Source organism: Prosopis cineraria, unplaced genomic scaffold, assembly GCF_029017545.1.
Source record: "Prosopis cineraria cultivar Desert tree isolate PC_DT_omini unplaced genomic scaffold, ASM2901754v1 PC11, whole genome shotgun sequence".
In the NCBI taxonomy this organism is placed as follows: Eukaryota; Viridiplantae; Streptophyta; class Magnoliopsida; order Fabales; family Fabaceae; genus Prosopis; species Prosopis cineraria.
The window spans coordinates 9,440,119-9,455,570 of NW_026555342.1; the positions used below are offsets into that span (position 1 = coordinate 9,440,119).

Genomic DNA, 15,452 nt, shown 5'->3' on the forward strand with positions numbered 1-15,452 from the left:
ATTTATATTTTATTTTAAAAAAAGTAATTACTTTAACATATTTTAATTAAAATAATAATAATTTAATATTACATTTGATTTGTCTATTATTGTTGTCTTTATTGCTTAACATTTATAATTATTATTGTAATATATTATATGTTTATAGTTATAATTGATATAATTTCATAATAAATTTTAAATTATTATAATTTATGTATTTTTATTATTTTAAATTTTTAATTATAAATTTAATAAATTATGTGGTTTAAAATTTTAATTAACGTTGAGATATGAAATAAGATCAAGGACAGCACACGGGGTGAGAATGGCTCGGTTGCTCTTCCGGTAACCTGCCAGCCCCATCTCCAGCCCCACACTCCAATCTCTAACCCTAGCCGTCAGCCTGTGCCCGTCACTCTCCTCTCACCCTCTACAGTCTCCACCACGCCGCCACGTTCCGCCTTCTCCTTCTCCCCTCTTGCTCTCGACGACGGCGTCTCTCGGTCTCTCGCTCTCCAGTCTCCACAGCACAGTGCCGTTCCTGACTTCCTTCGACACTCTCTCGGTCTCTCGTCATTCTCCTCTCTAGAAAGAGAAGCTCCGTCGTAGCACAGAACAGACGCTCTCGTGACAGCACAACAGGTCCGTCGTCGTGCAGAAGCGCCCAGCACCTCGTGGCCATTCTCCTCTCTCCCCTTTCTCGAAGGTGCCGACGACCTTCACTCTGCCCAGGTTTTTAAATTTTTCCTTTACATTCATTAGTTGTTTAAATTAGTATCCATGCCTTGCACCTCGCAAATGTAATCTTAGAATCTGTCTGAGATAACCATCTTCTTAACCTTATCCTGTGGCCCTGTTAGTCCAATGTAATCTTAGAATCTTAGAATCATGTCGACAAACTTAGCATCTTAGAATCTAATCATGCATTTAGTGCCTGATTATCCTGGACGACTTGTCGATGCTTTTATGAACTAATTAAATGACCTTGCTAACCTGTCGATCCTGGACAACAGGTTATATGTATGATAAAATTTTGTGTAACATGTTCATGCACTTGCAATTTATTTGACTTGGAGTATGTGAAGATTTAAACTGATGAGGATGTTAAGTTGATGGACTAAGAAGAATATGGTTTGTGGAAATATTTTCTTTTAATCGTCTTGTGTGCTATTGTGTTAATATTTTCAGAAAACTTGGATTGTGAGTTCCGATGCTGATTGTAGCCATATTTCAAGTTAAACTTTATGTTAAAAATTGATTTGCAATGCTGAACCTATTTGTTTATAAATGAGATGTGCATCTCAAAAGCTTAAGGCTGAAGGATTTGTCTGAATATTGAAATCATGCATTGTTGGACTTGGATTACATTTTGGAGTTATGTGTGTGTGAATTATTGATGAGGTTTTCATTGTTTCATGGACGAAAAAAATGATAAAGTAATATGTTTTTTGAACAACTGATGATACACACACAGACACAATGATTAGATCCTTCTTAACTAATAGTTTGTGGTTCTGTAATTTTTTTATGTTAGTATGGAGGATCAAGCTTCGGTTGCATCACCTTTTGGAACATCTCAAACACCAAACCTTACTAGGCCTTCCCATTTACCAACTCTTACTGGACCTACACAAACCCCAACCCATATTGCACCTACACAAACAGCAACCTATGTATTTCGTTTCAGTTAATTTCTTGCTGATTTTTCTGCAAACTTATACATTATTTTTAATTCTCTTACATTTTGGTTCTCATTTTTCTTCAAATTTTCATGTATGTTCCTGCAATTTTGTTGTTCAGCTATGATATTTTTCCTCTTACATTCATGCAAGTTGGGAATTGGGAAGAAACTTTTTGTAAATTGGAGTCTACTATGTGAAATTGTTGTTTTTCATGATGCCCCAAGCTTTTGTAAAATTTGTTGTTTTTAATGGAGTGTAGCTGTCATTTTGGATTGAATTATGGATAATTGGATATCGTAGTTGTTATTATGGATTTATGGTTTACCTTTATGGATGTTATTTTAAGTTGATGCCTTGAGGGGTAGGGCTCTGATTGTGGGGTTATGGTAATTTTATTTCGGGTTGATGGGTAGGGTAGCTCGAAGGTGCCTAGTCCAAGCTAATAGGGCATTTTGCAGGTAGGGCATTAGGTAGGGTCCTTCCTAGCCCTGCCCATATGCACCCTTAATTATAGGACCGAACTCTTTGTTGAATAAAAAATCTTGTTCTTGTTGCTGTTTCAGCTTTGGTGTTCAATTCTCTTCTTGCAAGATGGTAGCTCTGGCCATCTCAGTTCCTGCCATTGCGAGCTTATCTATTGCTTCTCGCAACCTAAACTCATCCAACCTCGTTTATTCTCACAGGTTCGTATAATTGCTATCAATTTACCTAATTTATTGCCTCCAAGCTGGATTATACTATTTGCCACTTCAAATTCTGAGCATGGATTGCTGTTTCACAGAAACCCATGGTCGATAGCTTCTTCCTTGCCAAGTCCATACGTGGACCCAACAAAAATTGGTAATTTTCCTATTTTGCTGTTTTTTTGAGCTGTAATTTAAAATTTTGCAGCTATTCAAAACTAGGATACATGAGACTATCTGTGCAATTTGTTTCATAAGAAGCACAGACACGCCAAAATGGCCGTGTCCATGTCGGATGCGTATCTGACACAGACACGTGTTGAACGCGGATGTGGTGTGTCCGTGTTTTTAGTTTGTGTCGATACAGTCAGGAACGGGCTAGTACGATGGATATGGGTGGGTACTAGTGGATACGGACTAGACACGACGCACAGTGTTTTGGTGATTTTTTTCTCCCCAAAACAAGATGCCCTGCTTTGTCGACTCTGAAACTTTCATTTCCAAATCCCTCGCCACCTCGCCTGATTGGTGTCGCTCTGCAGCTACCATAGCAGCTCTGTGTTTGTGTCTTTGCCTTGGAATCTGATTGGAGAGTTTGGTGACCGTTCCTAAAGCAGCAGCATTGATCAACTCGCTGACGATAGTTCGACCTTCTCTGCCCTACTTTGTTAGCCTCGCTCATCCTCTCACCTAGCGTAGTCGTGTAGCTCAACCATTCAACCAAAGTCGCTCAGCCAGTCCGACCTTCTCTCCTCTCCTTAGTTGGTTTGTCTCTCGAGTCGCGATTACTCCCAACTAACGTCACTCACAAAACTTGGTTTCTTTCCCTAGCAAGGATTACCTCATCATGCAATAATATAGCTTAATATTTTTAAATTGTGACATCATGCAATAATATCGATTTCTAAGTGGTTGCCTTTTTTCTTCGTATCAGTGCTTCATATTTTGACAAAAATATTTACAAATTTGCCAAGTCTCACTTTATCAATATCTAAGAAGCACGGACACACCCAAAATGTTGCTGTGTCCATGTCAGAACATGTTCAAGATGCGGATGCGGTGTGTTCGCTTTTTTATCTTTCGTCGAACACGGCCAAACATGGATTTGTACAGGTGGGCATAGGCAAGTTCAGGTAGACATGGGTTGGACACGACACTCTGCAATTTTGTGCTTTTTTCTTCCCAAAATCAGAGCCCTATTTGCTTCATTCATCCGGTTGAGCCTCTTCCCTTTCATCTAATTTCTGCAAAATCTGTTGTGTGCGAGCATCTCTTTGGCTCTTTAACCCATTGCCACTGTCGCATTGTCTTTCCAGTGCCTCCTCGGTCATGATTTCAATGTCTTTTTTGACCTCAACTTTGTATTTCGTTGCTTCTTCTCCGGCCTCCTCATATAGAAATTGGTTTTGTCACTTTGTTTCTCCGAGGTAAGTTCTTCGGTGCTTCTTCTCTGGTTAGTTCTTCCATTCTTGAATTGCCTACCTTTGGTCATATCTTCCATTCTATCGCTATCTTTGGGCATATAGTTGTGCTTTAAACTTTGAAATTTTGTAGCTAAAATTGTTATAAGTGAGAAAATTAATAATTGAAGGTGGCTAAATTAATTCTGAAAAATACAGACAGGAAAATATTACAATTTGGCCCTTTATATTCTCATAATCACACAAGTTAATCCAGACACAGTAATAATTTTTTTCTTTTTCTTTTCATTGTGGGAAAAAGTAACTGAGCATAAGTTGAGATTGGAGACAAGTATTTTTGAGAATTAGTTTGGTTTTGTGCCAAGTAGATTGATTATAGCGGTGATTTATCTATTAAGGGGATTAATGGAAAAGTATCGTAAAGATAAAAATTTACACATGGTTTTTATTGATTTGAAAAAATTTTATGACTGTATATCAAGAGAGGTACTTTGGAAAGCCTTAGGAAAGAAGGGAGTACGGGTTATTTATATTAAAGTTATACAAGATATGTATAACGGGGTAAAAACTAGTACAAGAACGTCTAGTAGTCAAACAAAGGATTTTTTTATAAAGATTGGACTACATTAGGGGTTATGTTTGAATCCTTATTTATTTAACTTGATCCTAAATGTTTTGAGGGAACATATTCGAGGAAAAATTCTCAAATGTATGTTTTTCACAAATGATATAGTTCTTATAGCTGAGACAAGAGAAGAAATTAATTGTAAAGATTTTCGTCTGAGTAGGAGACGGAATATTTATATTGTAAATTTGGTAAGAGACTAGTCGATAGTAATTAGAAAGTAAAATTGGGAGATCAAATTATACCTCAAGTGGAAAGGTTTAGATATTTGGGAGCTATTATTTAAAATGATGGCGAAATTAGCAAGAATATTACAGATAGGATTCAAGTTGGGTTGTTTAATTGGAGAAAAGTTAAAGGAGTTTTTTGCGACCTGTAAGATGCCTAATAAACTTAAAGGCAAGTTTATTGTATTGCTATTAGACCGACTATGTTATATAGCAGTGAATGTTAGGTTCTAATGAGACAACAAGAGCATAAAGTTGGAGTAGTAGAGATGAGAATGTTATGATGGATGTGTAGACAGACACATATAGATAAAATTCAAAATGAGCACGTACGTGAAAAAGTGGAGGTAGCATCTATCGAGGAAAAAATGGTAAAAAATCGTTTGAGATGGTTTGGCATGTATAAAGAAGACCGCGAGAGTATTATTGAAAAGGGTAGAACATATAACTTTGAGTCCTCTAAGAGGGGTAGAGGAAGGCTTAAGAGAATACTCCTGAAAGTTGTTGAACGCAATCTCTTAATTAATAATATTTTTAAAAGTTTGGTAAATGATAGAGCACAATGACGTTTTGCAATCCATGTAGTCAACCCCACCTAGTGGGATAAAGGCTTGTTGTTGTTGTTTTTTTTTCCTTTTAACTTCACCGTTAATGTTATTGTTAATCCTACAATTTTATGTTATTGAGCTATGGATTTTGCATTTAGATAATATAATTTTTATTTTTTTAATTTTAACATTTGCTTAACTGTTTATTGTATTGAAGATATATATATGTATCTAGATATTTAATATTTAATTAATATATATAGTCGTACCTATATTCTAAATTTTTTGAAAATTGCTGTGTCTGCGTATCATGCCGTATCGTATCTGATACTCGTACTCATATTGGTGCTTCATAGATCAATATTATAGCCCACAACTTGTTTTAAATTTAGATAATATATATTTGTTTGCTTTAAGTATTTATCTTTTGCTATTTGATATTGCTTAATTATTTAATTGCTTATTGTATTGAAAATATATGTATATATCTAAATATTTAATTATTTATATAGTCGTATTCGTATCCTAAAATTTTTAAAAATTGCCATGTCTGCATATCATGTCGTATGATATCCGATACTCATACTCGTATCAGTGCTTCATTCATACTAATGCTTCCTATATGGTGCAGTTAGTGTTGTGAGTAAGCGGGAACTAGTCTAGTTTTTCATGGTAGGTGACTTGTATATGATTTCAAACTTAATTGTGTATTATATATGATGTATTTGTTGGTTTGACCGAATACATTTTGCAAATTGCATGTATGGATGGCTTATGTGGTTACGAATCATGCACATGGACTATTTTCATTTTGACAATGAAACTTTGTTTTGATATGGAACTTTTATTTTATCCAGGTTTCTCAAGTAAAAGCCGTGGTCTTCCTTTAAAACTTGATGAGAAAATCGTCCATGATGCTACTACAAGGTATACAATTAACCCTTTCCTCTTTCAATTGATTCGTGTATCATTTTGTTACTATTGATCAATTCTGTTATTTTTGTTATCTTAATGGCAAGCAAATGATTGTATTATGGATACTATCTGTATGCTGGTTGCGGAAAGTTAGGTTAAAAAGCATTTCATCAGAAAACTTAGCAGAAGAATTCAGCTAATATGGTGAAGAATGATGATAAATACCATGAACCATCTATACTGCAGGTTGTGGCAAGTCATCTCATAGCTTGACTATAGATACCTTTTCTTAGATGCTTAACATTTCGTCTGAATCATAATTAAAAATATTTTTTTATTCTGAAAGAAATGGAAAATCTGAAGCGATTTTGTCTGAATCTTTGTTCCATTGGACCTGTATCTTGGAAGGCTCTCATAGAGACATGAATTCTTGTTGCTTTGTCTTTTCATTTTGGGCCAGTTGAATGTGAGCAAAGAACTTATTGATTTTCCAATTTATTTGTAGTTATGGTGCAATAGAAGCTAAAAAGGGGAATCCACCCATAATGCCAGCAGTCTTCACTCCAGGAGGACCTCTGGATCTATCATCTGTGTTGTTCAGAAATCGCATAATATTCATTGGACAGCCAGTTAACTCACAAGTGGCTCAGAGAGTTATTTCGCAGCTTGTGACGCTAGCTACTATTGATCAGGATGCAGACATACTGGTTTGATACGTCTTGACAATTGTTATTTGACTCTTGTAAAGTTCGGAGTGGTATTTATACTGAGCTGCTTATAACTGTAGGTATATTTAAACTGCCCTGGTGGAAGCACATATTCAGTGTTGGCAATTTATGATTGCATGTCTTGGGTAAGAATGTAAAAGTTTTCTGAATTCCTCCCTAATGATTTATCTTTTGAGCACAATTACAACATATTCACCTTTGCTAGTTTTCAAATTCCTTGCGGTTAATGTTCGTCTTGTGAAAGTGTATAGCCATTTGTTTCCAGATCAAGCCCAAGGTTGGTACAGTATGTTTTGGAGTAGCTGCAAGCCAAGGAGCGCTTCTCCTTGCTGGTGGAGAGAAAGGGATGCGCTATGCAATGCCAAATGCACGCATTATGATACATCAACCTCAGAGTGGATGTGGCGTAAGAATTGATCCCTTGTTATTTTGTTAGGGATGATGCACTTGAGAAAATGAGAATTCATGAAAGAGAAGCATACTTCCCTGTTGATTTGGAAGAGGAAATAAATACTGGATTCTAGTTTGTGTGCAAGAGAAAAGAATTGAAGCACATTGTATTAACCACGGTGCTTGACTTGATCTGCTTGTAGGGTCATGTAGAAGATGTGAGACGCCAAGTGAATGAAGCTGTTCAATCTCGCCATGTTAGTTTTTCTCCTACTTGGTTGAATGTTCCTATATACTCATGGCTGAAACACCTAAGTAAACTGTTAGATTTGTGTGTATTGTGGGATTCAGAGGTGTAGTAATTTGTGAAAGCGCATTAGGAGTAATTATATTCTTTACCGTAAAAATATTTATGACAATTATAGAAGGGGCTCTACAACATTATTGGGTTTTGAGTCTGGAGTAATCAGTTGTCTCTATCTGGAAGTCTATATTTTTCACTTGGCTTTCGGAGGGAGGATCTTAAAGTCCCAATTTTCAGAGTGCACGATACATTCATACATTCTGGTCTCAAGTTTCCATGATAGCAGTTGTATTATTTTGACAGTTGGTGCAATGCTTAGCCTAACTACCTTGTCTTTCTCATTTATCTGGGGTACAGAAAATTGACATGATGTATTCTGCTTTCACCGGTCAACCGTTAGAGAAGGTGCAACAGTACACTGAGAGGGACCGATTTCTGTCTGTTTCTGAGGTACTGTGGTCAATTCTTAAATAACTTTGAGATTTTGTTGCATGGTCATTGGATGGACTCTCAATAATTTCCTGCCTTCTCAGCAAGATGAAGGTTGTGAATAACTGTTTTATCAGTTGTTTGACTCCACCGATCTTTTGCTGAATGTATTTAAGAATCTGCCTAAACTAGAGGAAGGATCTGTTCACTGTTTTCTGACCCCATCCTAAATTTTAAGCAGTCCTTGTTGCTTTTTCTTGTGGTTGCAGGCTTTGGAGTTTGGTCTCATAGATGGTGTCCTGGAAACAGAGTATTGAATCTTACTGCGTTATGATTTATCATTTACGTCCCCGTCATTAAGAATTCTGAGGAGCCAGCCTCAAATTCATCTGGATCTCCCACGCAACTGTTGCGTTCGACATCAGTTGTTGTTTTTTTTTTTTGGCCAACACATTAGTTGTTTTCAATTTCTGCTGTTATTGAAAAATTCCTCAGAAGCCTAGTTGAACATGTTAAAATCTTGCCAAATTAATGTTGTAGAGTTTAATTTATTAATGATAGTCTTCCAAGTCTGATAAGTGTCTCTCAATGCCTATGACTTTTTGGGAGTTGTTTGTATGATATTTTGATTAACAGCTCTCTTTTTTTCAATTTCAATTAATTCATCATTACTTTAAGAATTATGCAAGTCATTCTTGATGATAAGTATAACTGAAACCTAAAAACAATAGAGTAGTTGATAAAATGAGATAATAATATTTCTCTGTCAACTTGAAATTCCTTTCTTTTCTTTAAGTTATTCTGTTTTCCCAAGAAAAAAATATTGAGTTTATCTCCAGAATTTTGTTTTATAACCTGAAATCAGCGTATTGAAACCAACTCGTATAAAAATTATAATCCAACAGATTTTGTTGAAAAAAAAAAATTATAACCCAACAGGAAAATGATACTTTAATTTGATTTCCCTTGAAGTACAATATTTATGATTAAATTTATAGGAAATTTTAATTAAGGATTAGAGGGAAAAAAATATATTTACCAATGGGTTTTAAAAAATTTAAAAATTTGCTGCAAGATTTTCAGATTGCATTGTAATGGAATGGGTGGTTGACAAGACTCGTTCACGTGGTATCATAGTCATAAATCTATTTGATAGGAATAGAATATTATTGATAAAAGTGAGTAAGGAGAATCTAGAGACTATGGGTGAAACACCAGAGAGCTTAGGGATATTCTCTGAACCTATTAGATTCTTTTCAGTCCTTTCTTTTGAATGTTTACATTTCTTTGTAAAACAAACCATTTTCAATAAAATAAAAAACTTTGTAGAATTCACTATCTTGTCAGAAGATGCTTGTATCCAAAACACAGATTTTCCTCTTCTTAATTCTCACAAACTATATCATAAAACCAACTCTTTCATTAAGAACATTAGATCCTTAATTTCTACTCAACAACCTTAAGCAAAAGAAGTAAGAAGACCTGTCGTGATGTTAGTGCTGTAAATCTTCTTGACAAAAGAGGATATTATTGATGAAAGTGAGCAAGGAGAACCTAGAAAATATGAGTGAAACACTAGAGACATTAAGGATATCCTTTGAACCTGTCAGAATCTCTTTAGTGCTTTTTTTTTTTGAACGTTTACCTTTCTCTATAAATAAACCCTTTCCAATAAGATAGAAAACCTTGTAGAATTCACTATCTTATCAGAAGATGCCCATATCCAAAACACATACCTTCCTCTTCTTAATTTTTACAAACTATATCATAGAACCAACTCTTTCACTAGGGGTATTAGATCCTTAATTTCTATTCAACGACCTCAAGTAAATGAAGTTGTCCAAACTTTCAAGCTTGATAAGTGTGGTTTTTAGGTCATTATTGTTGAAGAATATGTTACCATTGAAATTCCTTAGCCTTTAACAAACACTTGGAAAGACCAAGGGTATACACACCTCCATGTTGAAGATGTGTGTCTAATTTTGACACTTCATAAAAGAAAAGATATTTTTGCTACAACTAGGATATCCTTGTTAGATGCTAGCTACAAGTCCTATAGTAATGCCTTGATTGGCACTTTGTTGATTACTCTAAACCAAAGGAGTGTGATTCTCACCATAGCCCTTGATTTTAACCTTAAGCTTATAGATCCTATTCTCTCTACCAGAGCAAAGGTCCAAATCCAAATAGTCAGAGCAGAGCAAGACTCTTCAGCCACTATAGCTAATCTTCACCATTAGATCATTTATAGGTTTCGAAACCATTCCCTTAATCTTTATTTCCCTAATTCAACTAGGGATGCTTTATATATGAAAGCAGAAAGACTTGGTGAATCTTTAATCATTCAGATCCTAAGACATCTTCCTATAAAAGAGCTTGCCTAGCTAATGCCATTCGAATGGATCAATAATTATGAAAAAGAATTCTATTGTAACTACAAAGATGTTTATACAACATAATCCCTTATTCTGTATAGTTTAGGAGATAGGATTATCAAGTCAGTTTTCAAAAGGACTACATTTCAAGATCTATCCTAAATCTCTAGCAAAATCTTGACAATTGCACTAGCCTATATCTAGCATAAGAAAAATCCTCATGTAGAGTGGTTCACTCAAGAAGCCAAGCTAGTCTATGTCTCCCATATTAATGGTTACTTTATTTGAGATTGTGCCCCAGAAATGTGTGATCATGGCGATGACTTTTGGGATAACTTTGATGGTGATGATGAATGGTATGGTTTTAAAACAATTTCTAGGAAGCCTAAGCAGCTTAGATCTCCTTACAAACATAAGCATCCTTTTAAGAATCATGATAATGATAACCATGGCCTAAAGCGGACTAGAAGAAGAAGATGGGTAGGATCTCTAAATCCTCCCATTGAAAGGAGTACCCTTTTTGAACTTCTTAAAGAACTTGGCTATGAAGATCTTCCATTGGAGAAACCTCAACCTGTGATTCCAACATTCTTGCCTACTCAATCTCAAGCTTTACCCTACATAGATATAATAAAGCCTTATGAGGAAAAATTTGGTCCTTTAAAATACATGACTGATGAAAAATTTAAGGTCACCTGTAGATTTTTTGTTACAATAAATGAAGTATCCCCTCAAGGGACTCTCAAACCCTTGTCATTTGTAGAAGAAGTTCTCAACTGGCAATTTTAAAATGATGTTAGCCAGAATATGATAAGCCCATTTCAGTCATTACCTTTATTGACACAAGTTCTTGCAAAAGTGTCATAAAGCCCCACATCCTTCCTAAAGAAGAATGGATTCCTCATAAAGAATTTTTTGTAACAGCTGTTAGCAAACCTTTTAAGATAGACCTCATTACCAGGAGAAAGATTGGCATAAGGTTCTTCCCTTGATGTGTAGTTTGGACTAAACCCCTTAGGAGTAGTCCACTAACAAAAGACATTCTTATATGTTTTAATGTTTATCGACAGACAATGAATCTGTAGGTACTTACTACAGGATTAAAGTTCAAATAATTCTTTATCAAATTTACTGATATCCTGAGTATTTTAGAAATCAATTAAGCCCCTCTAGGCTGTGAAGAAGTTGGGGATCAACTCCTTTAATTTTATTGTAAAAGTCATGATCAATTCTAGCATCCATTCCTTCTATGGAAAAATAAAGAGTTGTTCATTAAGTTATCATTTAAGAAGAATAAGGATATCAATCTTACAAAGGCTTCCTATCCTAAAATGAACCTAAAGGATCTTGTACTAGCTAGAGAAGAATGTGCAGCCTTACTCAAGTAAGGACTTATTGAACCCACTAAGTCAGATTTGGTGTGTCAAGCATTTTATATTGAGAAGAGATTAGAAAAGGAAAGAAAAAAAGAGAGGCTAGTGATTAATTATAAGCCTCTCAATGCTTTCTTGCAACGTGACAAATTTTCTCTTCTAAAGATCCACACTCAACTAGTCTGTCTCAAGTTAGGTAAAAATTTTTCTAAGTTTAATCTCAAAGTAGAATTTTGGTAATTAGAAATTGGTCCAGGAAAACTTTACAAACTAGCTTTTTGCATTCCTAATGCTTAACACTAGGGGACAGTTATGCTCTTTGGGCTTAAGACGATCCTATCACTATTTTAAAAGGCTGTGATCTATATTTTTAAGCTCATAATCAATAATTGCATAGTCTATATGATGACATCCTATTATTCTCAAAAACTAAACAAGAACATAAATATCTATTAGCCTAGTTCTATAGGATAATTCAACAATATGGGATTATACTCTTAGCTCGTAAAGGTCATATTGGTGCAGCCAAGATAAAATTTTTAAGAATGATTATACAAGACAGACAATATCAGCTTAGTCCACATATTGGTCAGGAACTATTGAAATTTCTAGATGAAAACTTATCAAAAACTCAAATTCAAGAGTTGTTGGGAATTGTGAACTACATCAAAGACTTAGTCCCTAAAGTGTCAAACCATACTAGCTAGCTCTTTAAATTATTGCAAAAAAAAAAATCCAACTCCATAGGGAATTAATCAAACTAAAGTTGTTCAACACTTGAAATAAATTTGTCAACATCTTCCACCGCTAAGGATCCCTAATAAAGAATAAAGGATTTGAAAAACTGATGTAAGTGATGATTATTGGGGAACAATATTCATTGAAGAAGATAATAGGAAAAGATATTATTGTGGTCATGCTAGTGGAGAATTCAAACCCTTTAAAAAGCATTACCATATGCCTATAAAAAAGTCCTAGCTATGAAACGTGACATTAAAAATTTTGGCTTTCATCCTAACTAGCACTTCGTGGTAGAATTAGATAATATATCTTTCCTAAAGATTCTTGATCAAAACAAAAAGATACTTCCTGAACCTCAACTCCTTTAATGGAAAGATTAGTTTTTCCAGTATAAATTCATAATTTGCCATATTAAAGGAAATCACAACACCATTGTAGACTATCTTACCAAACTTTAAAAAAGATCAACCTCACAACACCCTCGCGCAACCAACCTCTCTTTATTTTTAACATCATGCCTAGACAACTAGTTTTTCCACCAGGATTCAATCTTAAGATTATCTCTGAAGTCCACCAGTGAGCTAAAAGAAGTCCACCTTTTCCTCTAAAAAACCCAAATTAAACCCGAGCTTGAGTTCTTCGATAGTCAAACCTCATACCTAGCTATACTATACATTAGAGGCCCCATACTAGATGAGGCCATGTGGTACCTTTGGTCCCTCTCATCCCTCTATGCATATGCATTAGCTTTTCCTCCTTTGATTATTTATCATTATCTTGTGATTTTACTAATTAAGGTTCTAACCTCTGGACCTCTCTTGAGTAGTTTTTATTGTTACCCTGTTGCTACAAGGAACTCTTTCAGGTGATTGAAAACTATGGCTTATGGAAGATATCTTGGAATCAATAAAAAGCTTACTCCTTCTTTGTTATTCATCATCCCTATCACCTAAACAACCATAAAAAACTCTATGTTACTAATCAAGCTTGTTTGTGAAGAACCTCAATTAAATGGTCATCATGTAAAAAGTTAGTTTTATTTGAGTTAAAATATTTTTTATGTGAAATGAATAATTTCTCTTACACAAATCCTAACATCAGGTGCACATCTCTTGGTCCTATTCTATATCAACTTGTTATTTCTGATGAGCTATTATCATCAGTACAATACTAGAATCCAAAATGGCTTGCCCATATTACTATTCAAAAGTGTTACTCAACATGTATGTATTTACATGGAACACCATCTTCTTAGAATCCAAAAACCCCTCTTTGCTTCCTCCTCTAGACAGTCATGACACTTATGAGTTAGAACCCTGGTACTGTCAACATTTCTCAAAAACAAAAGACTTTCTATCTCTTAGGTTATCCAAAGAACAAGAGGATATGGGTGAAGACTTTGATGAAAAACAAGTAGAAAGCCTTTCATCCTAGTAACTAGGCTAATCACACACATTTCAAAACAGTTACTAATTTCAACCTTGATGCAGTAAAGGGTTAACCATAAGTAATCTCCCTAGTTAGTGGCTAAATTCAAATGTGAGATTACCAAGTGGATAAGTTACCCGAGTGTTTGAGAATTGAAGTACACTAAGCTATCTTAAACATTAGTGCAAATAAGCTAAAGAAAACAAATGAAATACCTTATATTAATTTTGGAGATTCCTAAGAATTCAATGTTAGAGATTTCATTGCTCACTAAAGTGTTTAACTAAGAATACATTCCTCACTGGATCAATTTCCACGTAGATTCAATTAAACCTAGTTAGATTAGTTAGTTAACCTAACTCAATTTCCTAAGTTAAGGTGAATGCAACCACGACTAACTAACTAGACTAAATGTCTTAGTGTGCTTCCTTTAAGCAATGCTATGGCCAAGCAAGGATTAGACATGAAATCATCATAAAATCATGCAACATCCCAATTCTAGTCAAGGAACCAACCCACAAGATTATGTAAAGGCTAATTCAAGACAAATCATATCACATCAACTCAAGATTATGTATCAACATGATATGGACAAAGTTCAAGCTATGAACAAGGCAAATGAATAGAGTCTACAAGCATTCCTTCGTTGCACAAGATGATTATCTTAAATTAGAGTCATAAACCAATCAAATTGCAACCTAAATTTAGCATTACAACTTGAAGTAAAATGAAGAGAATCTAGGATTAGAAGATCCTTAGTCAAGAGAAGAATATGTGAACTCCATATCTTTTATCTCCCTCTTAAGAATCCTCCATGATCCTTAACTTTCCATCACATAGTTGAAGCCATCAAGTTATTCTCAATTTGGTTGAACCTCTTGTCTTCTCCCATGGTTTATTTGAGCTTCAAACCTTGAATACTTATAAGGGTTTGAATGAGATTTTAGAGAGGAGAAGAATAAGAATGGTCTTGTATGATTTGGTTGAGAATTGAGAGATATATGAGTGGATGATTGAGTGAGAAAATGGAAGAACAAGTGAGAAAGTAAGAGAAAATATTTGAAGATGGGCAAATTAGTGTGTGATCAAAATGAGGGACTTGGAGCATGAAATGGGCTAAGGAAAAATGAGAGAAAAGTGATGAAAATTTGCAAAGTGATTGTGGTCTTAAACTAGAATCTCAAGTAGCTAATACTAACTAGCATTTTAGAGGGAAATTGATGATAATTCCAAAGTTAGAGTTGATCTAATACAATGCACAATTGGCAAGCCTAATTTGCACCTCCTCAAATTTGAATATGTCATGACTAAATTGCCTTTTGAAAGTCTTCTTTGATTGCCTTGAATTATGTCTTCAATTTTCATATTTTTTCATCTAAGTTACAATTTAATCAAATAATTATAGTGTTTAGTGAGGACTTAGTTATTCCTTTCTAAGTGATTGAATTAGCGAGAAGTTTATTAAGATAATTCTATTTCATCTCTAAAATAAATTTAGCAAGGAACGTTAGCGAGGAATAACATATTTCTCTCTAATTTACCTAATCAGTGAGGGAAAATAGCAACGAATAATATAGTCCTTTCTAAATTGTTTAGATAGC

The 15,452-nt window shown here is 34.7% G+C and overlaps 1 protein-coding gene across 2 annotated transcripts; it reads left to right on the forward strand.

The window, feature by feature from the left end:
- The first annotated feature begins 281 nt into the window (after window positions 1-281).
- Window positions 282-8,512, forward strand: LOC129285999 (ATP-dependent Clp protease proteolytic subunit 6, chloroplastic). 2 transcript variants are annotated; one of them, XM_054922028.1, is made up of 10 exons: window positions 282-688; window positions 2,228-2,347; window positions 2,446-2,504; window positions 6,026-6,095; window positions 6,589-6,790; window positions 6,871-6,936; window positions 7,077-7,217; window positions 7,405-7,458; window positions 7,863-7,955; window positions 8,204-8,512. In XM_054922028.1, exons 2-10 carry the CDS (start codon window positions 2,256-2,258, stop codon window positions 8,249-8,251), a joined length of 825 nt encoding a protein of 274 aa, XP_054778003.1. In that variant the 5' UTR covers window positions 282-688; window positions 2,228-2,255; the 3' UTR covers window positions 8,252-8,512. The 2 variants fall into 2 exon arrangements, with proteins under 2 accessions (XP_054778003.1, XP_054778002.1); XM_054922027.1 differs by having other exon boundaries at window positions 283-714.
- The last annotated feature ends 6,940 nt before the right edge of the window (window positions 8,513-15,452 follow it).

What these genes read in the sequence shown, in the direction of transcription:
- LOC129285999 (XM_054922028.1), top strand. Translation starts at nt 2,256, where the DNA reads ATGGTAGCTCTGGCCATCTCAGTTCCTGCCATTGCGAGCTTATCTATT. An exon ending in AACCTCGTTTATTCTCACAG is followed by an intron (nt 2,348 to 2,445) that starts GTTCGTATAATT and finishes GCTGTTTCACAG; the next exon opens with AAACCCATGGTCGATAGCTT. An exon ending in ATCAGGATGCAGACATACTG is followed by an intron (nt 6,791 to 6,870) that starts GTTTGATACGTC and finishes TTATAACTGTAG; the next exon opens with GTATATTTAAACTGCCCTGG.